Source organism: Puma concolor, chromosome B4, assembly GCF_028749965.1.
Source record: "Puma concolor isolate L17-30 chromosome B4, mPumCon1.1.hap2, whole genome shotgun sequence".
Taxonomy (NCBI): Eukaryota; Metazoa; Chordata; class Mammalia; order Carnivora; family Felidae; genus Puma; species Puma concolor.
This window is the reverse complement of record NC_141673.1, coordinates 51055329-51080454: the sequence shown is the minus strand read 5'-3', so window position 1 is coordinate 51080454 and position 25126 is coordinate 51055329. Positions and strand designations below refer to the sequence as shown.

The following is a 25126-nucleotide window of genomic DNA, read 5'->3' as shown; positions in this document are numbered from 1 at the left end:
CAAGGACGCAGATTTCACCAAGTAGCAAACAGCCACAAGAAAGATGGCGACCGAAAATGATGCCAAGCCCGTTCAGGATGGCGTGCCATGTACCTCGTCCAGCCTCTTCGCTCTCCTCTTTGCCGCCCCTTGGGAACTCCTCTGCCAGATCCATTTGGAAAAGTCCAGCAAGGGGGCTCAGGGAACTGAAAGCCAGCCCTCATTCCACTTGTCAAGCTGTGTATCCAGCTTGGGGTTATCTTCAACTTGAAGAAGGAACGTTTTTCTAATTCCACGGCCACCACCCAAACGAGTGCCTTTTCTCATTTTTACAAAGGATTAGTACAGGCTGGCAGCCCCCCACTGGGAGGATAACTCAATCCCATCAACAAGTCACTGCGCTTTTTCACGGTGTCAGGCAATCTCGCAGCGTTCAAAGGACACCCCACGTACAACATACAAGCACAGCCACGGGCTGAGCGGAATTTCTTCTCACGCACTTCAAGACTGGAGAACGCACTTAACAGCAAACGCTGGATGGCCTGACGAATAACCGAACTCACTTAAAAAATAAAGGCTACCCGGGCTGTGAGCATACACCACTCCCAGATTCCCCATGGTCAGCCTGCAGCCTCCCTGGTTACCTTTTCACTCAACTACGTCTTCTTGTGTGCCTTATAATGCCCAGCACACCATCCACTTACGAGAGTCCTATTTTATTTGGGATCAATTCAGACGATGCCCTTATTGTCACCACTAAGGAGAAAAGGTCAAGTGGGTCCATCCGTGTGTGTGACCCGGTGGCCTCCGGGTTCACACACTGCCACACAGATGTTCCAGCGATAGGCCACACACTGCCACTCATCGGGCTGGCAAGCGGATGCTGCCTTTTCAAAAAATAAGATCGATTTTCGGCATCGTCACTTGTTTCAAACCTCAGCGGTAACAACTTGCACACCCTATTCATCGTCATTATCTTTGCTAAATGCTTTCAGTGCAGGAAGGATGGGGAGACAGGTCTTTGCACGGGTGCGCTATCAATAATCTTTTGAGGAAAGTGCTTCGCTCTAGAAGGAAAAATGAGTCTATTTTATACTTGCTATTTCCCTATCCTGTAGATGGGGATAATAAATATCTGCTCAGAAGGGCTATCGTAAGGGCTAAAAATACAGAGTATCGCATATAATAGGAACTCAATACATGTTGGTATCTTTTCCCTTTGGGGCTGGAGGAGGATGGGTTATCATGTAATCTCTTCTCTGCCTGGGCAGGAGAACTTTTGAGAAGAGAAGGCAGGATTCTTAAGACACCTGAGAGAATCAGGTTAGGCTAACTTTTTCTTAGTACAGCTGAAAGAGCACGGACTATATAGCTCTTGCTATTTAACCACCATGGGGGACCTTACAGCCTCCTAATGGTGTTTGTCAATTAGCATAAGAGGACATTTGACAGGCAGTGAAGACTGTGTCTACCAAACAGACGCATCAATTCAGGGTAGATGGACACACAAGCTAACTTGTGGCATGGGGCTAACCTGGGTCGCTGCCCTAAAATATCCAAAACTTCTTTGCTTTTCTGTACGTCTGCAATTCCTCTTAACGCACAAGGCTCCAAGCCAAGGCTTTGACCACTTGATCGGGGTATTTCCACTCCCTCCATTTACCACAATCTTTCACATCCCTTTGCACAAGCTTCCTTCCTTCCTTCAACCTCCACCTTCCTGCAGAGTCAGCACCTACTTCTAACAAGCCTTTCCTGTCTCTTTCTGTAGTGGGTGAGGGTCCACCCTCTGCCCCCCCCCCAAGGCAGCCTGTCTTGCCTCTCTCATTGTACTCACCTCACCATCTTCCCCCTGTTTCCCAGACTGTCTCCCCATTAGACCGTGTGCCCGCTGATGATTTGCGACACACTAGTTAAGTGAATGCATGCGCGGTACATGTATGAAATGAGTGAATGGGTGGGAAATGAATCAACCTGGGGATTGGAGCACCAAGTTCAGAACTCAACTTCCCATTCTATGTCTCTCTTTCATCACATCCTTTGTCAGCTTCAAAGTAAATAGCTCCAAAACGTATAAAATATCTTTTATAGGGTGCTTGGGGAAATGGACGTCTTTAGCGGAAAAAGGGAGTGTCTGGCCTGTTAACTCCTCTCAGTCCAACATTTACTTGTTTTTCTGGGTAAGACGAACAACTAATTTCTAGTTAATAGGTTATTGACTGCAGAGAGGGTCTTGGTTCTCAAGAAAAGTGGGACAGATGATTATTGTCTATACATCTTTATGTATTAAATAAAAATAAAGTGTTAGTTCTATGAAAGAAAATCAGAGACACCTCCTTACTACTGCTCTCCTTCCCTGGGTTCTGAAAACAGTGTCCCTTACATATGACTTGCTTAAACTCTGCCAGCAACTCAAATTCAGCTCTGGGTGCCATAGTGGGCTTTCTTCCATGAAGTCAAATGAGGCAACCATCACAGGCTGAGATGGAACATATGAGGCCTTGCCCTGTCCTGACCCAAAGACATCTAAATTATGTCTGGAAGAGAACTTCATGTCTTCTGCATAATATAACCCTCTACTGATAAGCCTTCAATTAAAGAGTAAGCATTCCTACATTACACCTGAAGCTCATTTTCAGTGAAGCTGTGAGTGTATGATACTTAGAAAATCCACAGGGCGCCTGGGTGGCTCAGTCGGTTGAGTGTCTGACTTTGGCTCAGGTCACGATCTCGCAGTTGACGAGTTCGAGCCTCGCGTCGGGCTCTGTGCTGACAGCTCAGAGCCTGGAGCCTGCTTCGGATTCTGTGTCTCCCTCTCTCTCTGCCCCTCCCCTGCTCATGTTCTGTCTGTCTCAAAAATAAATAAACATTAAAAAAAATTAAAAAAGTAAAAGAGAAAATCCACAGGGCACCTGGGTGGCTCAGTTGGTTAAGCTTCCGACTACGGCTCAGGTCATGATTTTGCAGCCCATGAGTTTGAGCCCCGCGTCGGGCTATGTGCTGACAGCTCAGAACCTGGAACCTGCTTTGGATTCTGTGTCTTTCTCTCTCTGCCCCTACCTTGCTCACATGCGCACGCGTTCTCTCTTTATGAAAATAAATACATGTCGAAAAAAATTTTTTTAAAGAAAATCCTTCTCCCGTTTCCAAAGAAGTTGGAATGACAGACCAATTCATCGCAACTCCATGGGATGTGAGAGCCTCTAACTTTTGCAAGAAGATTTTGGTCATAAATGCATCATTAGGAAATTCATTGCTCCAAAGCGAATTCTCCCGATTATACAGGATACCCTCCCAAAGATTGCATTTTGAGCACAGAATCTCTAATGCTCTGCCTTTAAGCTCTGGCTTCTCTCCCTGGCTGAGCCAACAGTACAGTGTCATCACTATGCTTGCATCAGGGTGCTCACGCGCAGCCAAATGGCTACTGAATGTGACCAAGGGGACGGAAGAAAGCATCCTGACCTTGTGCAGCTCCACAGGAGTTGGGGACATGATCTCCTTTATTTCTTGTTTCATTTTCCTCAGGGTGACAGACTTCCTGCCCACGTCGGAGGGCAGGGTGTTGCTCCGCGTTGTTTGGCTATAATGCGGCCGCGAGCTGCTCCGTTCCTGGAAGCTGGCTTGTCGCCCCAGCTGACTGCGAGGTGTTGGGGCCTCATGATTCAAACTCATCGTGCTCCCCGACATGATCGTTGCCTGTGGCATTGACAATTTTCAGAGACGATCAAGCCATGGACTAAGAAAAGGGTTCGGTTGCTCAACAGTAAGCACATCTCTCCTTCTGCCCAGTCAAGATACAGTCTCTTCGGGGCATAACCAAAGGCTGGAGAATGGACGTACCAATTGAACTCTGAAAGTGTGGCAAAATGCTTTGCAAGTGACATTTATAATGCACATCTCAAATCCAATTTAAGTACTTAAGCCATTGAGTTTATTTAATCAGATACCACCCCTGGCAGTTTTGAGGCAAATTGAAAAGCGATAACATTTGCTTACTGTAAACTACATTTTAGCCATTAACTTTCCACTGAGTGGGCTCTAAAGATGGGATTCGTGAAGCAGCTTCAATATATCTTACAGAAATGGACGAAGAACTTTTCAACGGGACCAGGTGGCGTCTATTTGCAATGCTGCCTGTAGCTCCCCCTGGAGGTAACAAAGGGCTGAAACAGGGCTATTGATACAAAGGCAAGGGCTTCTACCCAAAGCCGCCTGCCTACCATAGCATATGGTCTCTCCTTGGGCCATGTGACCTGCCCCAGAAATTTGTAGACCCGCGAGGTCTCCGCGTATTTAGCATGGGTCAACCTTTCTTAGAAACGGCCTTTGTGTGAGATGCTCAGAGAGTTTAAAGAGGAATCCTATATTGTGCTACCGGACTCAACCCTTTGCTCAAAAGCTGGGAAACTTAGATTGGATTTTACCGGTGAACAGGGAAATCTGTTCAGTTTCAAATATGTTCATACACAAGGAAAGGCGAGATTAGATCCCAAATATGACTGAATCTTAGAAGTGAAACTACTTAAGCATTTGAAACCAATGTCCTGTCGAGAATGTTCATTTTTCATGGTTCGGAAATGCCAAAATTTCAAAATTGTGCCTGGAGCCAGCTCCGTCCTCCTTGATAGGATGGCTGGATGATGGTAAACTAGCATTGGTGAACGTGCCCGAAGTCATGGGAAAAAGAGCAAGCCCCACGTGCCGTGTGCCGGCTACAATGCGACTGGTGGTTTACGTGAACGCTAATGCTAACAGTAACCGTACTTTGCTGAGTCCTTGTATTCCCCTACTTAAGCCTCACAACAACTTTGTGAAACAGACACTGTTATTACTCCTAATTTGTAGGTGCAGAAACTGAGGCACAAAGAGGCTGACTTACTCAAGGTCACGTAGGCTCCATCACATAGATGGAGCCAAGGGCACCGTCTAAAATGGTTGGTTAGAAGGGAACACTGCCAAGTGATAGAGCTTTCATTTGTTATCTCCCTAAGATTTTGTGACTCTAAGATTCACCTGGTGTTCGACTATACACGCACCACTAACGTGATCTTCAAATGGCAGCCCAGTATTGGAGCACGTGTAGGTATATCTACAACTCTTGTAAAAAAACAAAAACAACAACAAAAAAAAAACCCCAAAAAACACAACCAGTTATCAATATCCTGACTGGATCAGTTATCTTACTGATAATTTTGAAAAAGAAAAAAGAAAACCTTACTGGCCATTGACTTTAACATGTTAGCACGTGTAATACCATATACATGTGTATGTAGAATGTCATTTAATATTTATGATAAGTTTCTGATAGGTATTACAGTCATCATACTTCCCCATTTCAGTTACGGAAAGGGATGCCCAGATAAATTGAGCAAGTTGCCCAAGAGTCTGGGATTATAGCCCTCACACTCTGACTCTAGAAACCTTACCCTTGACCACCAGGCTGTATTGCTTCCCAGTCAAGTATTAGGTTGAAGCATATAAAATTGACTTTTTAGGAGATTAATATTGAAACAAATGTGGATTAACCATATTATTGCTCTATTTCAGTTAAATCCCTTTTTAAAATTGAAAGCTTTGTTGGTGTCATGGGACATCCTTTATTTTATGGCACTTAACCCACATACAACATTTTTTTGTCTACTGTTGATGACAGAACCCAGGGATTATTTTCTTGCTGTGCTGACCACCCCTCTATTGTTTTTACCTACTTAGACACATTATTTGCTTTGTTAACATCTATGTTTTATATTCATTTTTGTTTTTATTCATTTATTCATTTTTATATTCATTTATATTCATTCACTTTCAGGGGACCAGTAGGAGAAACACGTCGGAAGTAAAATACTTAATCACAATTCTGCTTGGCTGAACCTTAAGCCACTATGGAAGTTCCAAACTGATCTAAATGGAGTTCTGATGGAACCAAGTTTCCAAAGCACAGCTTGATTGCTTTGTTTAAAGTGGACTTCAGTTGAATTACTATGAAGGAATATAAAAATTAAAGTACACATATAAAAACTAAAATAAAGTTTAAAAATGATTATTTTAAATTATCTAGGATTTGTTTTCACTTCAAGAATATCTATTGCCTGTTTCCATTTTGCACAATTAATAATTTATAGTTATAACCTCCCAAGTTCTCAATGAGATAACTGAGATACATGTAACTTAGAGGGGTATGTTCAAGAGTTTTCTATCTGATATCTAGTTAAAATTTTTTCATATATTATCCTAAACAGAAAATAGCTAAGGCACTGTTAATTAATAAAAATGGCAAAAATAATAACTTCTACTGAATAATTATCGAGTGTTATGTTCTGTGTTAAGTGCCATATAAGCATTAGTCATTATAATCCCCTTACTTTACAGAAGAATAAATATCTGGTAAAAGAGATTAAGTAACTTGTCCTAAGTCTTAGTCTGAATTTTTTTCTTCTGTTTTAACATTTTTCAGTGCTAAAGTTGAACATAAATTATTGCCAGCTAATGGGAAGAATGACTAGTATAATTTTCATTTCCATTTCAATCGTAATCATTTTTCATGTTAGCTAATCTTTTACATTTATTATGGTTATAATATGCTGTAACTTTTAATGCTGGATGTAAATTTCATACGCAGGAAACTAGCTCCCATAATATTTTTTGCACGGTAACATTTACAATCACACGATCAGAGTTCATTTAAACTAGTGAATGAATATTCTTTTTGATAAAAGTCTAAAGAAGTCTCTTTAGATTTGCCAATCATTCTTCCTCATTGAGGACTTTAACTTCCTTTTGGCTTACACACTCAACCCATTTCCTTTCTGCATTTATAATTTCAAGGGCCACACCTGCCTGAAGCTATGCTAGAAAAAGTTTATATTTATAGGCTTTTGCAACATAATTTCTTTTTTTTATTTTTTAATTTAATTAATTAATTAATTAATTTATTTGCAACATAATTTCTATGCTCATAGATGTTTGTTTTCATTAGATAAATCAATTTGCTAGCTAATGGGGACAATGACTAGAGTATTGAGTGAAATGAGTGAAAACCCAATTTCATTGTGCCACTTTTTACATCGCCCTGGTTACTTGCTGTGAAAGATGTTATTAGAAGAATAGTTGTTTCTTTAAAAGAGAAGTATCAGAGCGCAAAGTGGAAAAGGCATATGGGCCAAGCGCGCTTTCAGAAGCAGGCGTATGTTCAAGAATTGTGAATTGAGCTCAGTATCCAGTTTGGACCCCTTCTGCTAATCATTCTACATCCAGGAAGTGGTAAAAGTTTAAATAAGCCAGCTGATACTTAAGCATTTTACTCTTTTTGAAAGGTGCCTAAAAAGGAATCAATGGCCAATGTCTTAATTTATTTAAGTTTTATAGTATTATCCACCTCCAGGCCCTTTAACTGTGCTCTGAAGTTTCAATTCATGCCAGGTAATACTATATTTATAAATTCAAACTACTATTTTTCTTTATAATTCTCTTTGCAGATTCACAAACATTAGAATCACATGAAAATATCCACACATGCAACCGAGAAGCAAAACAATATAAAGATGAGTATTCGTTTTAGAATTGCAGTTTCACCCAGTTATGCCATTCACATTCCTTATGGTGACTTGGGGACCTCAGATGACGTCAAAATAAAAATGAGACTTTTGCCACTTTACTTTTTACAGCTCAGAAAATTTAAAAAGAACATAAAAGGAAACAGTCCAGGACCTCCTAGACCACAGTGTGAATATCGTCAGCAAATTCATGGCTTTGATTAAAGAACTCACCGGGAGTCCAGCTATTGTGTTCCATCTTGCCACAACTCCTAGAATTCACACTAAGTTGATACGGAATCAGGATTTGCAATTAACAGCAAAGTACTGTGTAATATTTTGGCTGCTTTTTTCACACAGACTGGCCATTTTCACCAGCTGCATTTGTCATCTACTTCAAGGGCAAAATGAAATAAAATAAAATAAAATTTCCTCTTATGTTCCTCTTCACGATCAAATCAATTGCTATACCAGGTACAAATGAAAACATGCCAAAGAAACCTTTCTAAAGCAACTCAGAGAGTGAGATGCGCCACTGCTGGGGGGCTTAGCTCCCTCCCCAGCGATTCGGTGGCAAACAGGTACAATCAGGGTTAGCAGGGAGCAATGGCAGAAGCCACAAGTCAGAAAGCTCGGGGTGGGGGTGGAAATGGGGAAATAAATACTTTCAACTGCACTGAATAAAATCAAATTGCTGTCCAGGAGGCAAGGGGGCAGGGAAGGCAGCTTCACAAGCAAAAATATAAACATAAAGGGTAGCTACCAAGAGAGTCATGTTTCTCAAAGACACACGCCTGTCAGCTTTCTCCTGTGGAAAGGGGTTAAAGCTTTTAAATGAACTGATGTGATAAATGCAAACTCAAAAGGACCAAAAAAAAAAAAAGAAAATGAATGTAGAAACAATACAAGTAGCAGGACCGAGGCTACCTCGAGTTCTCTCAGAATTCCCGACTGTCCACAGGTTTCCAAGTCCTCCAGCGCTTGGGACCAGAAGTTCTCCTCTTGTTCAGCCTCCGTACTGTCGGGAGCCCCTGTAAAACTGTCGTCAAAAAGCACAGTCTGGGTTGACAACTCGCCGAGGCATCATTCGGAATCTCTCTCTTTCATCCCACGTGTAAAAAAAATGGAGATTCTGTTTGGGGATCTGGCTTTCTTCCAACTGTAACCACCAAGTGAGGGTGCTCTAGGAAATGCAGAGTATCTCAGAGAATGGAGGGAGGGAAGGACCATGGTCCTGTTAACTGAATTTTAGGGCGTTCGTGGCTCCTGCAGGGTGAATTGCATCAACATGGCACCATGTGGGCCTATCTTTCAACTGATCTGTCTAGTGCAAGAGAAATCAAGCTTCCCTTTAAGAGAAACATGTTTTCCCACTTATAAATGTCAGTGGAGATCATTCACGTGCTATCGGTTTTTGTGAATTTCCTTAAAATGCTCTGTCTCTCTCTGTCTCAAAAATAAATAAAGGTTAAAAAAAATTTTAAATACTTTGGTAAGGAACAAAATGCTAAAATACATCTCAATTCAAACTATGGGATCCTCGATGTACCTTTTTTTTTTTTTAACCTAAGCTGACATGAAGCAACCTTTTATTTATTTATGTATTTATTAGAGTTTTTTTTTTTAATATATGAAATTCTCAAATTGGTTTCCATACAACACCCAGTGCTCATCCCAAAAGATGCCCTCTTCAATACCCATCACCCACCCTCCCCGCCCTCCCATCCCCCCATCAACCCTCAGTTTGTTCTCAATTTTTGAAGAGTCTCTTATGCTTTGGTGAAGCAACCTTTTAAATGTAAGGAGAGGAGACTAGTCAGAGAGTGAGGACAGGGTTTACAGATGTAGTTTTTCCCACATGCTATTGTTTTCATCAGGGGGAAAATGAGCTCTTGTCCGGCCGTGGGGTGGTCCCGGGATCCAGCCGGGCAGGCACAGGTCTCTGAGCCCTGCCATGGGGCCGGCATGATGACACTGGCTCCTTCCCACGCTAGCCGTATGTGCCATCGGAAGTGGAGCGATTCGGATCTGGGCTAACGGCCACAAAGCAGCAGTTGACGAAAACCTTACCCACTGACTGTGGACCGGTCCCAGTCTTCATTACTCAGCCCCACGTCTGGGTAGGTCTGGCTTCGTGGCTTTGTGACTGGGGACAGGCTACCTCTCTGTTTCGGACCCCTCCACTCGTAAGTGTTGAAACTGTAGCCTGACGCCTGAAAGCCAGAGCCTGGAACAAAAACAAAGTGTCATCTTCTGTTTCTGAGAAAGATTCGGGAGATCTGTTCGGGAACTTGCCTTTTTCTGCGGTTCCCGTTAGTTTGTTTAAGGCAGCTGACCTTAGGGGCGCCTGGGTGGCTCAGTCGGTTAAGCGTCTGACTTCAGCTCAGGTCATGATCTCACGGTCTGTGGGTTCAAGCCCCGGGTCGGGCTCTGTGCTGACAGCTCAGAGCCTGGAGCCTGCTTCGGATTCTGTGTCTCCCTCTCTCTCTGACCCTCCCCCGTTCATGCTCTGTCTCTCTCTGTCTCAAAAATAAACATTAAAAAAAAAAAGTTAAAAAAAAAAAGGCAGCTGACCTCAACTGAATTCAGGATTCTGAAGGCCATCAAGATAATCCCCAGGTCATATATCTGAAACACATTCACACATTATATGTCAACTGATTCCAACAGCCCTGAGGTAAGACCCTCAGATCTAAGCAGGCGGGCCCACGGTGCTGGACCTGTTTTTATGAGGGCTCCTGCCCTGTTCTGTCTGGGCAGGAAATCGACTGGACCAGGGAGAGGTGCCCACCAGACCTGTATCCAACCCTCTCTAGAGCAAGTTCTAGGCGCCTAGATTTCCTGCCCAGGCAAACCTGTGATCACTTCCAGGGTGTGTGAGAGCTTCTTATCCAAGTCTGTCCTTTTACGATTGAAATTTGCCACCAGATGGGGGTTCCGGGCCCAAAGGGTGGCCGAGAGGCTGCTGGTTGCCGAGTGTGGACGGAGTTGGCTAGGTGGGGCCAGGACCCACTCATGTCAGGGATGACTTGGTCCGATGAGAAATGACTTGTTAAATGACCTCATTCATTCTCCAGAACCGTCTTTGAACGTAGGTACTTTTACCGTGTGCACTTTACATATGAGGGTACTAAGGGCTTAGAACAGTGGCTCAAGTACCTAGGGGTATCTGCGAACTCTCCTGGGGGTTCCAGTCATAACCTTAGAAGAATCAGTTCCGCATTTATTTATTTTTTTTAAAGTTTATTTATTTTGAGAGAGAGACAGACAGAGAGAGAGAGAGAAAGAGACAGAGAATCTAAAGTGGGCTCTATGCTGACAGCAGTGGCCTGAATGCAGGGCTCGAACTCACAAACCGTTAAGCACGTCTTCCCCACACTGACCCTACTGAAAAGGACCAGAGATCTGAGATCTGTTGATTCTCCCTTCTCACGTCCACCGTCACAGTTGGTCTTCTGCCACTTTACCAATGAAAGATACACGTCTTATCCATCTCAAACCTTTGTAGGAGATTGGCCCTGGGCTGCAAAAACCCCCAGTCATTAAATCAAGGGATAATTTGGGAAAGCCTCGCTCCTGAGAGAAGGTCTCTCGGGAATAGTGCCTTATTTCAACCAGGCACGGACTCCTGGCAAGGCTTTCCCCTCTCTCTCATTCACCTGTTTCTCTGTGTCTCAGAGTTAGAATTCAAAACAGTTGTCGGTTGGGAGGTGGGCACATTATTATTTTATTTGAATTGCAAAATGAAGACTGACTTCGCTTCTGACAGGGAGTTAAGTCTGATTAGCTTGATAGGCGAGGCAGGGAGGAATGGCTTTGGCCGTTGGGTTATACAATGGACCTCTTCCATAAATTTGAGCCAAATCCATGGCTCCAGAGTTTGACAAAACTATATTTAAGGCATACTAATGGCAGACTGGAAGTTGTGGTCTTTGCAAGTATTTAAATTTGGGGAGAAAAAACATTAGATGACAACTTTAAATTGTGATGGGGTATGCGGTTTTTCAAAATTCTTTCGGGAGGTTTAAAGAGGAGAGCAAGGGCTTGTTGGCAGCTCAGACTTTCGAGCTTGTGCTGTGATCATGATGCACGGCTTCACCCACCATTTCAGGTTGGGACCCGCTATGTGTGTGCATGCGTGTATCTCTCTGTAGGTGTTTACATGTATATACTGGGTTGCAATGTAATACGTATTTCTGACTGCATTTAAAAACAGTTACTACAGTAAACAGGCTGAGGCCCCCATTCTCACATACAATGAAATGACGGGATCACATGACTGTCTGCATGCCATCCCTGCTCGTCTTAACTCACTGTCCCTCAACCTGCTGGAGCCTATAATGCCATCCTTACTAGGAGAGAGCAGGGGGAGCAGGATGTCCCAAAGGATAACGCTCTGATCAAAAGGATTTGATCTCAAGAATGCAGGGGAATGCCCAAGGCTGCAAGAACCTTCTATGAACCTTCTGCTTTAGGATATCAAGCATTAAGAGTCCACGGTGCAGAGCAAATATTTACAGTTCAATATCTCATTTTCTTCTTGGGTAACTACAGAAATGTGGCTAGCCGTTTGGGAAGAAATTTTGTGTGACGGATGCACTGCCTTCTGTCAAAAGTGGTGAATTACGGGAACACACATGAATCTCTTCTTGAAGGGCAGTGACTCTGTGCATTTCTCCTGGATCCCTGTGACAGGCTATCCATTTTCTCCTTCCCAACGAGATAAACCAACTCCCTAAACATGTGAAGTCTCACTTTTTGTGATACAAAAAGAACTAGGGGGAGCCTGCACCTCCCTGGCCTTAATTAGCTGTAAACCTGTTAACAGCCAAATCCCAAGCCGGCTTCATGCTGTCAGTGCAGAACCTGACATGGGGCTTGATCCCATGAACCGTGAGCTCATGACCCGAGCCGACCGAAATCAAGAGTTGCACGCTTAACCGACTGAGCCACCCAGATGCCCCAAATTCCAGCAGGTTTTAAACTGGACAGATTAACTGTCTGATTTTTCCTTCCAAATGTTGTCTGTAAGTAGTTCTTGGTGACTTGGGCCAGATGCAGGCAGGCCTTGAGCAGAGGTGCAGCATTGTTCCTTACTGGGGAGATGCCTTTTTTGAGAAGCATGTCTGTCTACACCAAGGATGCCCTGTCTTAATAAGCAGCATTACTTGGCAGTGAGCGGACTGTGGCAGGCTACCAGCTGCCTATCCAAACATCCATTCTTCTCTTTATCCTTTTACCAGAATACCAGTTTTGGGGGTGGGCATATTAGTGCTCAGGATAAGACTGTATTTCCTGGGTCTCCCTTGATGTTAAGTGTTGACTACGGAAACTATGTAAAACGCTCTGGCCAATGACATGTAAATAGAACTTCCAGAAAGGCTCTTTACAACACTCTCCTGCTGCCTGGAATGTAGATGAAATAGCTGGCACCCTGGTAACCACCTTGGATCATGTGGTAAACCCAAAGACGGAAGCCAAGGGCTAAGCACAATAGAGAAGAAATATTTAAGAGTGTGGTTCCTTGACAACACTGTAGAATTATACACCAGCTCTGAAATGCCTACTTAAAAAAAAAAATGATTTAAGCCACTGTAACGTTAGGCATTCAGTTCTATTTAGCTAAATCGAATCCAACAGTTTGCTTTGCTGGACTGACTTCCCCCTCATTTATGTCCCAACATCTAGACTTGGGTTAGGGGTAGGGATAAAACAATATTAAAAAAATTTTTTTTGATGTTTATTCATTTTTGAGAGAGACATACAGAGCACGAGCAGGGGAGAGGCAAAGAGAGAGGGAGACACAGAATTCGAAGCAGGCTCCAGGCTCTGAGTTGTCAGCACAGAGCCCAGTGCAGGGCTGGAACTCAGGAGCTGAGTTGTGACATCATGACCTAAGCCAAAGTCAGATGCTCAACCGACTGAGCCACCCAGGCACCTGGGAAATGACAATCTTGATTCTCTGGCTGCATGTTCAACTCAGCTTTTCTAGCAAAACAAAACAAAACAAAATGCCTCCTCTCCAAAAAACCAAAAATAGTTAATTTTTAATCCATAGCTGACTCCATTTTACTTTTTTTTTTTTTTTTTTTTTAGAGAGCGAGCAAGTGAGCATGCAAGCGGGGGAGGGGCAGGGAGAGAGAGACAGAAGATCCAAACGGGGCTCTGCACTGACAACAGTTGAGTCCAATGAGGGACTCGAACTCATGAACTGTGAGATCATGACCTGAGCTGAGACTGAGCCACCCAAGTGCCCCCCCATTTCTACTTCTCCACTGATTTAGAATGGATCAAGGCAGGGATTGATTAACGGATCAAAATACCTAGTGCTATAAAGTACTAAAGAGCAAAGCTTGCTTGGAGAAGAGTGAGAAAGAAGTTCAGGATGTATAGGGTTAAAGGTCCTGCAGGGAAAAGTCAGGAGATAGGTTGACGAGGCAGTTGTACCTACATTACAAAGAGCTCTGTGCTTTAAGCTAAGGACCTTCCATGTTACCCTATAACAACAGAAAACCACCAAGAGGGCTTTTGTTATTCTGTTTTTTTTTTTTTAATTTTTTTTCAACGTTTATTCATTTTTGGGACAGAGAGAGACAGAGCATGAACGGGGGAGGAGCAGAGAGAGAGGGAGACACAGAATCGGAAACAGGCTCCAGGCTCTGAGCCATCAGCCCAGAGCCTGACGTGGGGTTCGAACTCACGGACCGCGAGATCGTGACCTGGCTGAAGTCAGACGCTTAACCGACTGCGCCACCCAGGCGCCCGTTATTCTGTTTTTAAGGGAGGGGCACGGTTAGATTTAGGTTTTTTTGTTTGTTTGTTTGTTTCTTAAGGATCATTGATGGTAATATACTCAAAGTAAGGAGCCGGTGAAGAGATAAATAGTTCAGGCATGATGAAGGTTTTGTAAGAAAAGGCAATGAATGGAGAGACAGGAGACATGCAAAGCAGGGAGGAAGTAGAAGATGCTGGTCCACGACGCCGCGGGGCTACCTGCCTCCTCCAGGCTCTACTACAGCGGGAGAAAAATAACTCACTTGCTTAAAAGCCGTCCTTTGTGTTTTCTCTCATATGTACATGAACTCGATCCCTAACGAATGCAGGTGGAGGATGGGAGCATAATTGAACATAGGGAATATCTGACGGAAATTAAGCTTAAATAAAGACAGGCTGGTTGCCATAGTCGAGAAGTTAGCAGCCCTGAGGAACATCCCTTTACAAGGGGAGTCAGACTTAAACGCCACAGGAGGAACAGAATCAGCGAGGCGGCCCAGGTGTAAGAAAAATCAACGGCCAGAAATACAATTAGACTTTGTTTTTATTGAATGATGGTGTGAGCACATAAAATTAACAAGCAGGTATGATATTGGAAACTAGATTTTAAATTCAAAATTGAGAAATCCATGGAAAGACAGATGTAATTTTTAAAAAATGCATTTCCTAAGTCATTACTCTTTTTATTTAGCATTGGAAACCTTTCTTTCTTTTTTCCTCTCTCTCCCTTCCTCCTTCCTTCTTTCCTTCCTTCCCATCTACGTTTCAGTATCTGGTCTTATCCTTGATAACATAACGCGAGGTATGTTATGGACTGACTTGTATTTGCACCTAAATTCGTATGTTGATGCCCTCGCCATCAATGGGATTGCATTTAAAGATCTGTAAAGAGGTAATTCGGGTTAAGTGAAGTCAAAAGGTGAGGCCATAGTTTACTCTGATTGGAGTCTTTATAAGAGACTATTTAGACACACACAAGAGATACCAAGGATGAGCTCACACATAAGAAAGGCCATGTGAAGACACGGTGAGAAGACAACTATTTGCAAACCGAGGAAAGAGACGGGGAGAAACCAAACCTGGCACCTTGATCTCGGATTTCTAGCCTCCTGAACACTGGAAAATGAATTTCTATTGTTTAAGCTCCCCAGTCGGTGGTATTTTGTTATAGCAGCCCAGGCAAACTGATACAAGGTATAAAATCCAGTCTAGGGGCACCTGGATGACTCAGTCAGGTAAGCGTCTGGCCCTTGGTTTTGGCTCTTGCAGTCCGTGGGTTCGAGTCCCACGTCAGGTTCTGCGCCGACAGTGCGAGGCCTGCTTGGGAATCTCCCTCTCTCCTTCTCTCTCTGCCCCTCCTCTGCTTGTGTGCACGCACACACACTCTCTCTCTCTCTCAAAATAAATAAACGTGAAAAAAATTCAGTCTAGATTCCTTTCACTGAGAGTAATGTTTAGTTTTATTCATTAGCGTAATGGAAAATAGGTCTGTACAAATGTTTGCAATCTTGGTATAATGATTTTTATTTTTAAGGTAACTACACTTCAGATACCTGTAAAATTCTGATATTCCAATATTGTACTATTTGGTTTTCAGTACCACAATACTGTGCAGATTAATATGTTACATTTATAGTCCTTAATTCACACTGAGTATTAATTTTAAAAAGCGAACTCAACAATGTTGGTTCATATTCATAAAATTTGAAATCAGAGAATGGTTTTGAAATGCAGTCTTCAACTGTGCAATTTGGGGGCTGTAGCTCCTGCCGTTACTTTCATTTTCGGAAGCCAATTTTAGGATAGTCAAGTGAGCCAGATAATTCCCTGCCAAAATTTGTTTCATAAAAATCGAGTTTCGTTAAGAATGAGAAAATCAAATCATACATTTGTGTAACTACTTGTAATTGTTCTAGCCAAGAAATATTCAAGGTGTTTAGATGAGAATGTGGTCTTAAAATGGCAGAGCAAAATAGTTCTCTACCTTTTCCAGAAATCATCTCAAGACAAAAAGGGTTGACAAACAACATAAACTTCATCTTCAGCAAAACTAGAATCTCAAACCATAAATACACGAAAAAAGTTACCAAATTCCCTGCATCAAACAGGGAGTGAGAAGCGGTATTAAGGAGCCATGAGGAGACACCTATGGCCAGCGATTTCGGAGAGGGCCCACGCTTCCAAAGCAGGGGCCATGGCATAAAGCAAAACAACAGTCCTTTGTTTGGAAGACTAGAATGGATTGCACATGCTGGTGGCAGGAAGTGCCCTGGACCCAGTCTGGCACCAGGGCAAGCCAGGGAGGCGGGCTGAAGGACCACACCTACAGATAGGCCACTACCTGCAGGAAGCAATCTATCAGGCGAGCAGGAAGGAATTCCACACTGCTGGCAGCCTATGGTTGCCATCTCTGTGGGCTGGGGAAGAAGGCACTCATCACAGGTCACTGTGAAAGGGGGTGGGGGGTGGGGGGGGTGGGGGTCATTTTTCCTAGCCTGGAGCACAACTTGGGCTCTTCTTTGAAAGAGACCCTCTTTCAAACTTCCAACTTAGAAAGAAGTCATCTCATCCACAGATGAGCAATAATTAAAAAGGAACTGTCATAAGATGTATACCAAGTTAATATTTAAAAAAAAACAAGGGGGAGAAGAAACAGAAAGACAAAGCAATAGCAGATGAAGGATACTCATGAGTACAAGGCTGCCATGGAGCAAATGATATGTATGACCAAATACATCATCACGATATTTAAAAGATGCACACTGAAACCACCACCTCTATAAAGCAAGAGGTCAAAGCACAGATAGAAGAACTCAAGGAAAATTGGGCAAGGCCACATGATAGAAGGAGATAAAACATGAGCTTGTAGAGGTCAGAAGAGATATAGAAGAGAGAAAGAAAAGCCCTCCCAATGGGGAGAATACTGCTCAGTCTTCTGCCCTGGCTACTCTCTTTATGTACTATGTTGTGTTCCCTAACTATATTAAAGGGAGCTTGGGCTCTCTGACTGTACCTGTTGGCATCTCTCTCTTTTTTTTAAGTTTTTATTTAAATTCCACTTAGTTAACCTACAGTGTACTCGTAGTTTCACATGTATGACATAGTGATTCAACACTTTCATCATGTTGATGTCTCTTCTCAGTCATCAATATCTTTATGAAAAGTAGAAGGAAGCATGGAAATAAACGAATCAGGTACCCAATTCTAGTCATAAACAGAAAACCTAAGAAGAATGGAGTAAAGTTAATCAAACTCAAAGCAAAAACGTATTTTAAAAAATAAGAACAGAACTAATAAATAAATGCAAGAGTCAGTTCTTCAGAAAACTACTAAATAAAAATAAATCATTACCAGCATGCTCATGGGAAAAAAGAATAAAAACACAAATATACCAAATATGGGACAATATTGGGGAAATAATTATAGAAACCATGAAAATAAAAAGAATCAAACAAGAAATTCCTTAATTGTACACAAATACATTTAAAAACCTGTGTGAAACAGATTTTTTTTTCTGAGAAAATACAAATGATACAAATGACCTCAAAATGGATCCACCAATCCCACATCTGGGTATATATCCAGAAGGAAATATAGTAGGTATCTTGAAGAGATAGAATATAATAACAGCATTATCCACAATAGTCAAGATACAGAAACAACCTAAGTGTCCACTGACAGATGAATGAATAAAGAAATGTAATGCATATACACAACAGAAAATTATTCACCCATAAAAATGAAGGAAATCCTATTTGCAACAATATGGGTGAATCTGGAGTATATTATGCTAAATAAAATAAGTGAGCGAGAAAACAAATACTACTAGCTCACTTATATGTAAAGCCTAAATTAAAAACAAAACAAAACAAAACGTCAAACTCATAGAAACAGACAGTAGAATGTGCTTGCCAGGGGCCGGGGAGCGGGAGAAATGGAGACATGATAAGTTCTGGAGATTTACAGAGTTTGATTAACTTTACGCCATTTACAGTATGGTGACTACAGTTAAAAATATTGTATGCTTGGGGCGCCTGGGTGGCGCAGTCGGTTGAACGTCCGACTTCAGCCAGGTCACGATCTCGCGGTCCGGGAGTTCGAGCCCCGCGTCGGGCTCTGGGCTGATGGCTCGGAGCCTGGAGCCTGTTTCCGATTCTGTGTCTCCCTCTCTCTCTGCCCCTCCCCCGTTCATGCTCTGTCTCTCTCTGTCCCAAAAATAAATAAACGTTGAAAAAAAAAATTAAAAAAAAAAATAAATAAAAATATTGTATGCTTGAAATATGCTAAGAAAGTAGACCTTAAGCATTCTCACCACACACACACACACACACACACACACACACACACACACACAAATGGTAACAACGTAAGATGATGGATGTGTCAATCAACTTGACGGTAATCATTTCACAATATGTTTGTACATCAAAATCATCACATTGTATACTTTAAATATATACAATTTTATTTGTCAATTATATCTCGATAAAGCTGAAAAAGATGAACTCAAAAGAAAGAAATATCTAAAGATTAGGGTAGGATAAGACAGAAACAAAGCTATCTGAGTTGAGAGTCAAGAATTACAGACAGCAAAAGAGCTATGCCCTCCAGGAGAATGACAGAGTCCAGGTGCAAGCAATTTGTCAGTCCATCCTTTGCTAAATCCAAGGAAAGGGTTTTTTGAGTTAGAGGCATAAATAAGACAAGGGGGGCCAAAGCGTAAGATTTCGATAAGGCAGGAGGGTATGAACATAAGGGTCAAGAGAATGGGAAATAGAAGAAGCTGACCCAGAGGCAGACTAGAAAAAGTCTGCATCCTAGAGTTGCACAATAGAATTGAGAGTCATCCCATTGTAAGACTTCTTTAAAAAAATTTTTTTAATGTTTATTTTTGAGAGAGAGAGAGAGAGAGAGAGAAAGAGAGAGAGAGAGCAAGCAGGGGAAGGGCAGAGGGAGAGGGAGACACAGAATCCGAAGCAGGCTCCAGGCTCTGAGCTGTCAGCACAGAGCCCGACGCGGGGCTCGAACTCACAGACTGCGAGATCATGACCTGAGCCGAAGCTGGACATTTAACCAACTAAGCCACCCAGGCGCCCCAAGACTTCTTTAAACACACTCCTTTCCCCACAGCTTTGATGACTCCATCCTACTTCTTTCTGTGTTAACTAATTAATACTTTGCACTGTAGGAGCTTGTTAATTGGCCCTTCAAGTGCATTACCCCTTCCATGAGAATAGGGACCCCAACTCTCTGGCCCATCATGTGTATCCATGTATGCTGGCCTTTTAGTGTGCCAGCCATTACATATTTATTGAATGAATGAAAGGGACAAGTTTCACACTTTGGAGAAGAAGCAGAGAACAGTAAGGAATGTGGCTGCAGAGACATTGGTCCCAAGGAGGAAGATGTGCATCATGGAGGTGTGACATCTTATTGGGAATGGGACAGCTATTGTGGACTGCAGGGTACAGTCAGAATGTGCAACGTCTTCCCGGGATATGGTAGAAGGTCTGCTGAGAGTCTGGAAGAGCACGTTGAAGATCATCTGTATCTCACAACATAGTATTTACCAGGGAAAAGGAAGTATGGTTCTATGCCTTACTTTTAAAAAAAGCCAACTGCACAAGCACAATCTGGAGAGACTGGGTTTAACCTAATAACACAAGGAAAAGGAAAAAAAAAACATACTTTGAGATCTTGGTAAACAATCAGCTCAAAATGAGTGACAGACAGGATCTGACCACCAAAATTCTTACGCTGAGGTAAGATAGGCTGTGTTCACAGGCTCTAAAATTTTCAGTGATGAAGGTGACAGGCTTGAGTTGCTCTGGACTGTCAGGCTGTTGTATAACCTTCCTTTCTGAGAGATAGACTTCAAGAAGTATAAAGTTAAACTTGAACATACTCAGAAGAGAGGCCCTCAGGATGATAAAGACACTCAAAAGTAAGTTTTATGCGAGGAACAGTTAAGGACCTGGGGCGATTTTGCTTGGAGGAGGAAAGACTCCAAAGAGGCACGATAGCCGACTTGGAGTATCTGAAGGGCTGTTGAGTAGAAGACACTTCAGTCTAGTTCTGAATGACCTGGAGGGCACAACTGAGACCGACAGGCAGGGGCCACGGGCAGACACATTTCAGCTCCGTACGAGTGAGAACTTCAGGCCATCAGAGCTCCCGGCGAGGATGTGGGAGAGCTGCCTCCTAAATTCTCCCCTCACGCTGAGGAACTTCATGTTCCTCATGAGAACTGAGATTAGAGTTTCACAAATATAAGGTGTTACTATGTTTTCATCATCTCTCTAACCTCATAAAGGTTTCTAACTTACTAACGTCAAATTTAATATTATTATGATCACAATTCTCCATCTAGGAATTCACATTTCCAAAAGCTTCATGAATAATAAGTGGTTCTTCATTTTTTATTACTTTGGGAAAGGCCCTATATTTAGTATGCTAATCACAGTCCTCATCCTATGGTATAAAGGGGCAGAGTACCTAAGTTCTTTCTCTTTTAATTTTTTTTTAAGCTTTAAAATGTGTTTATTCATTTTAAGTAATCTCTACACCCAAAGTGGGGCTCGAACTCATGACCCCAAGATCAAGAGTCGCTCGGTCCGCTGACTGAGCCAGCCAGGTGGCCCTGAGAGTAGCTAAGTTCTTACACGTTACCTTATGGGTGGACATCATTAAAATCAAGAACATCCTTACAAACAATCTGTGTAACATGAAAGTCTCCACATTAACAAACAATAAAGAAGCAAGCACATTAATAAATAAACCTCAGAGTCTACGCTGAGAGAATTTGACTTCTGTCCTTTATCTGAGACCTCTGGTGACTCATCAACTCACAGGCAATGAGAAGAGCCGTTATTTGATGGGATAGCTAAGCCGTCACAAGCAATTATGACGTGGAAAAATTAATTGGCAGATACATAAAAGCTCCAATTCTATTTTGGGCCTTCAGAATATTTTCTCCACCGAACTCCAGTATCCTCTCTGACAAGTGACGACTTGAGAACTTTTGAAATATCATTCCTTTTCCTTGTCCTCTACTCTTCATGGGACTTGAGGGGAGAAAACTAGCAGAACCAGGAAGAGAGCAAACTGGATACAGTCTCCTAAAAAGTAGCTAAATAAGTTACAAACCAACTCCCACACCCAAGTGAGTGTGGGGCTCCAGACTCTTGGTTTATGTGTTTTATTCTCTTGACCGAGTTAAATCAGAGCAGAAAAGGGATGTGAAGGCTGGAATTTATACAAGGCAAAAAAGAGAAGGTGAAGTTTTAGCTTTAGTTTTTGTTTGGAATAGATACACCAAACATTTATTTAATTCCCTGTCCGTTGACATTTTTGTTTCACTAATATTTACACATTGCAAACAGTGCCTAAAACAATGTCTTTGTATCTCTGACTCTGGTAAAATTATTTCCTTAGGACAGAGTCCCAGAAATGAAATTGCAAGGTCTAAGAGATTAGGAGCATTTGTGAGGCCTTCCGCCGTGGTCTTTTAAGTGTATCTGTTGTATCTTGCTTTCAAACCAACTCCTCTGTGTGGCCAGTGTCCCACCTACAGCTTTCAAGCACATGTGAACATGGCCAGGACACCCCAGTCCCCGCTGGTGGCCAGTCTGTCCACCTTTAGGTAGTTGAGCAGATGTGGCTTAACCTGCAATTCAAATATTCTCTAGGCACCACAGGGACAATCTGGAACATCCTTTCCTCGAGGGGCATTTTCACCAGAGATCCAGATGGGGGCAATCACGTCTCAATCCCATGTGGGAGAAATACAAAGAAGTTTTGGCACATTTCTCTTTTGATGCTGTGTATCATTCGAAGGAAAGAGTCGAAGGGAAGAGACAAGAAACTTTTAGTTTATAGTCCGCATTCAGCCTAACACTTTTTGTACGTTCACAGTGTCAGTGAGGTTTAACTTTTAACGGAGGTTACCCTTCTTCACGTGAGGATGATGCTTGTGGAGAAAAATCTGCTCTCTACTTTCATGTATCGTGGTTACAGCTCTCTGATAGCGAGTGTTTGGGAAACCTGGATAAGTTTCTATTAAAAGTCAGGAGGAGGCAGGAATAAATGGGGTCACAAGTCACTGACTCATCTCTTGAAGCACACACCTTCAGCGCTCCCAATCCATCTTTGTGGAAAGCCTGTTTAAAAAGTAAGAATGGGGCCTGCCTTCAGTGAACCGCTTTATTGTATGGGTTGCTTCATATTAATCTACGTATGAAGTGGATTGAACAGTTAGACATCAGTAGATCTGGTGAGGGCCTCGCAAGTGTTTGATAAATGCTCATGACTTACGGATGTTAAGGAGAAAATGCCAGGCCGCCATATTCAGTGTGTTCAATCTGGTTATGCTGAAGTAGACGCAAGTAAAATAAATAAAGGTGTTTCTTTTCAGAAAGCAGAGGGTGGATCTTTGAGGCACACGGGCTTCAACAGTCAGTCCTCTGCTCCCTGAGGCTAGGACATACCTTGATTCCCATAGCCGCTATCTATTCCAGAGCCGTCCCACGAGTCTACCGCACTGTCCACACTGGGCACGGTGGAGGGGTAGGTGTCAGTGAGCTTGCCTGGCTTCTGTGCCAGAGAGGGGTCCTCCTCCACATCTCCCAGGTCACTCAGGTGGCTAGAGATGGGGAATTTCTTGGGACTTGATGCTGCCTGGGCTTTAAAGACAGAGAAGGAGTTCGAAGTCTAAGCGTCCATTTAAATAAAAAGATATTGACATGCTCCCTCAGGAGAGTCATTTCCTTAGAAACACACACACACGCAGGGAAAGAAATGCACTGAAAGCCCTTCACTGTGGCTCTCGACCCACTCACCATCTGTCTGTTTCTTAATCTTCAAGGTGACGGTCTCTCCGGCCATCTGTAGCAAATGGATGGCCTCACTCAGAGGCTTCCCTTTCAAGCTGCTGCTGTTGATGGCCAGGATTCGGTCTCCTATGTGGATTGCACCGGTTCTGAAACACCACATGGTAATAGGAAAGGTAGAAATAATCCCTGTGTGCAGCTGAATATCAATTCCCCACCATACTTTATATATTCATAGTAATAAAGATTTGGCAAGGGTCTCTAGAAGCCACTTCTAGCTTTCTCCTGGGCAATGGTACAAGATAACTGCATCTACTGGGAATCACTTTTTAGTTTCAAATAAAATCAGAAAAACTGTTTTAATTAGCATTTCGAACGGACTTGTGTGCTTTTTACATTCCAAAAAAATGCTGGGTCATTTGGTAACCTCTTAAAGATCCCGAGGAAAGAAACAATGTTGGACAATAAACGCAGCGATGTTTAGTATGGGGCATGCCTTCTTTTGACAGATTTGAAAGACTGAACACAATCACTCCCGCAGCTCACCGGAAGTGAGGCTCAGACAGGTGGGGACCTGCACCAGACCCTGGTGCGTCGGGGTCCCTCTGTTGGTAATTCCAAGGATAGAAAAGGCTCCATTCAGGAATCAATTAATGTTACATTGTAATCCAACTTCCCAGTTGTGTGGCCCGGGTACCTTCATTTAAGCTCTCTGGGTGTCAGTTTCCTCACGTCTCAGGGGGCAAACTGGGGATGATCATCTCTCAGGGGAGCCCTGAGGATTAAACGGGGAATCTCATGTAAAGGGCTCAGCCTGCTGCTTGAAAGATGGATAAAGAAAATTTATTGATCGATGAACTAATAAACCTCTGGCCTTTTCTCTTCTCTTTCCGTCCTCACCCAGTTCTGAGCAGGCAGGTTGGAATTCATAATTCTGATGTTCACCATATCCATCTTTGGAAGCACTGGGTGGGGAAGGGGTAGGGTCATAAGCTTTCAAGCTCAGGGATGGTATAAACACTCAGATCTCTCCAAGCGCTAGCCTCTTATTGTACTGGCTCACTGTAAGCACGCTGAGGGAGGGAAGTGGCCCAGCTCACAGGCTGCTTGAGGCTGAGCGTTCTGACCACAGCTTGCTTCTGGGGCGCTGGGCAGCAGCAACTGGGGTAACAGAGGTGACACGCGGTCACACAGGTTATGAGAGCACGCTTAACGAGGCTACAGATGCATCTACTCCCAAGGAAATTTTTTCTTAGGGGGAAAAAAAAAGGATCACTTAATTCATTCATAAAGGATCTCCAGTTTATGAAAGATCTGTGTTGTAAACCATAGAACACTTGACCGGTAGGTGGCTGAATCAGATCAATATTAATCTTTTCTTGTTGTCTCCCTAACAGAGATATGTGGGACTGTCTCTCTAGCAGGGGAAGCTAGGAAAAGAGAATATCTGAAGAATACCACAGCGTCGGCATCTCTGTTAATATCGGACTGTGACATTCCTACAGGGTGAACCTTTCTGAGCTGTCTCAGTGCCCACATCTCCCAGATGAAGATGTTGGGGGAGCTGACTTCCAAGGTGCCTGGAAGCTCCAAAGTTCTGCAGTGCTGCAGCTCTACTCTGCAAACCATTATTCGTGTCGGCATGAATGACGTGTGTGCTTCCCTGAGCAAGTCTACCAGAGGAAAGATCTGGTTATGGGGTTTGGAAGATGCACCATATCACGTCTCAGAAAGAAAAGCAGTTTAGCGGGGCTTGGGTGTGTGTGCGCATCATTGCCAACACAACAGATGGACCTTCTAAGTTACAAGACATTATGAAGATGGGTCACTACACTTTGTTTCCCCAAATCTTTGAAGACAAAGCCTGGGTCATCCTCTCTGGAAAACACAGCGGCCAAACCCAGTACCTGTCAGGTAACAGAGCCTCAGTAAATGTTTGCGGAATTGAACTGGACAAGCCTTTTAACCTCCCTGAACTTCAGTCTCCTCTCAAAATGGACACAATATAAA

At 43.0% G+C, this 25126-nt stretch overlaps 1 protein-coding gene across 14 annotated transcripts in view; it reads right to left on the bottom strand.

Moving 5' to 3' along the window:
* GRIP1 (glutamate receptor interacting protein 1) overlaps positions 1 to 25126 on the bottom strand; it is a 684764-nt gene that overhangs the window by 18266 nt on the left and 641372 nt on the right. For 8 of the 14 annotated variants that reach the window (XM_086712887.1, XM_086712890.1, XM_086712891.1 and 5 more), the window contains 6 exons: positions 23126 to 23265; positions 22775 to 22969; positions 9585 to 9741; positions 8442 to 8553; positions 8278 to 8322; positions 3445 to 3678 (listed from right to left, as the gene is read on the bottom strand). In XM_086712887.1, the coding sequence (XP_086569013.1) occupies positions 3445 to 3678; positions 8278 to 8322; positions 8442 to 8553; positions 9585 to 9741; positions 22775 to 22969; positions 23126 to 23265 (883 nt within the window). The remainder of the gene's footprint in view (positions 1 to 3444; positions 3679 to 8277; positions 8323 to 8441; positions 8554 to 9584; positions 9742 to 22774; positions 22970 to 23125; positions 23266 to 25126) is intronic. The other 6 variants (XM_086712892.1, XM_086712893.1, XM_086712885.1 and 3 more) reach the window with 2 other exon arrangements.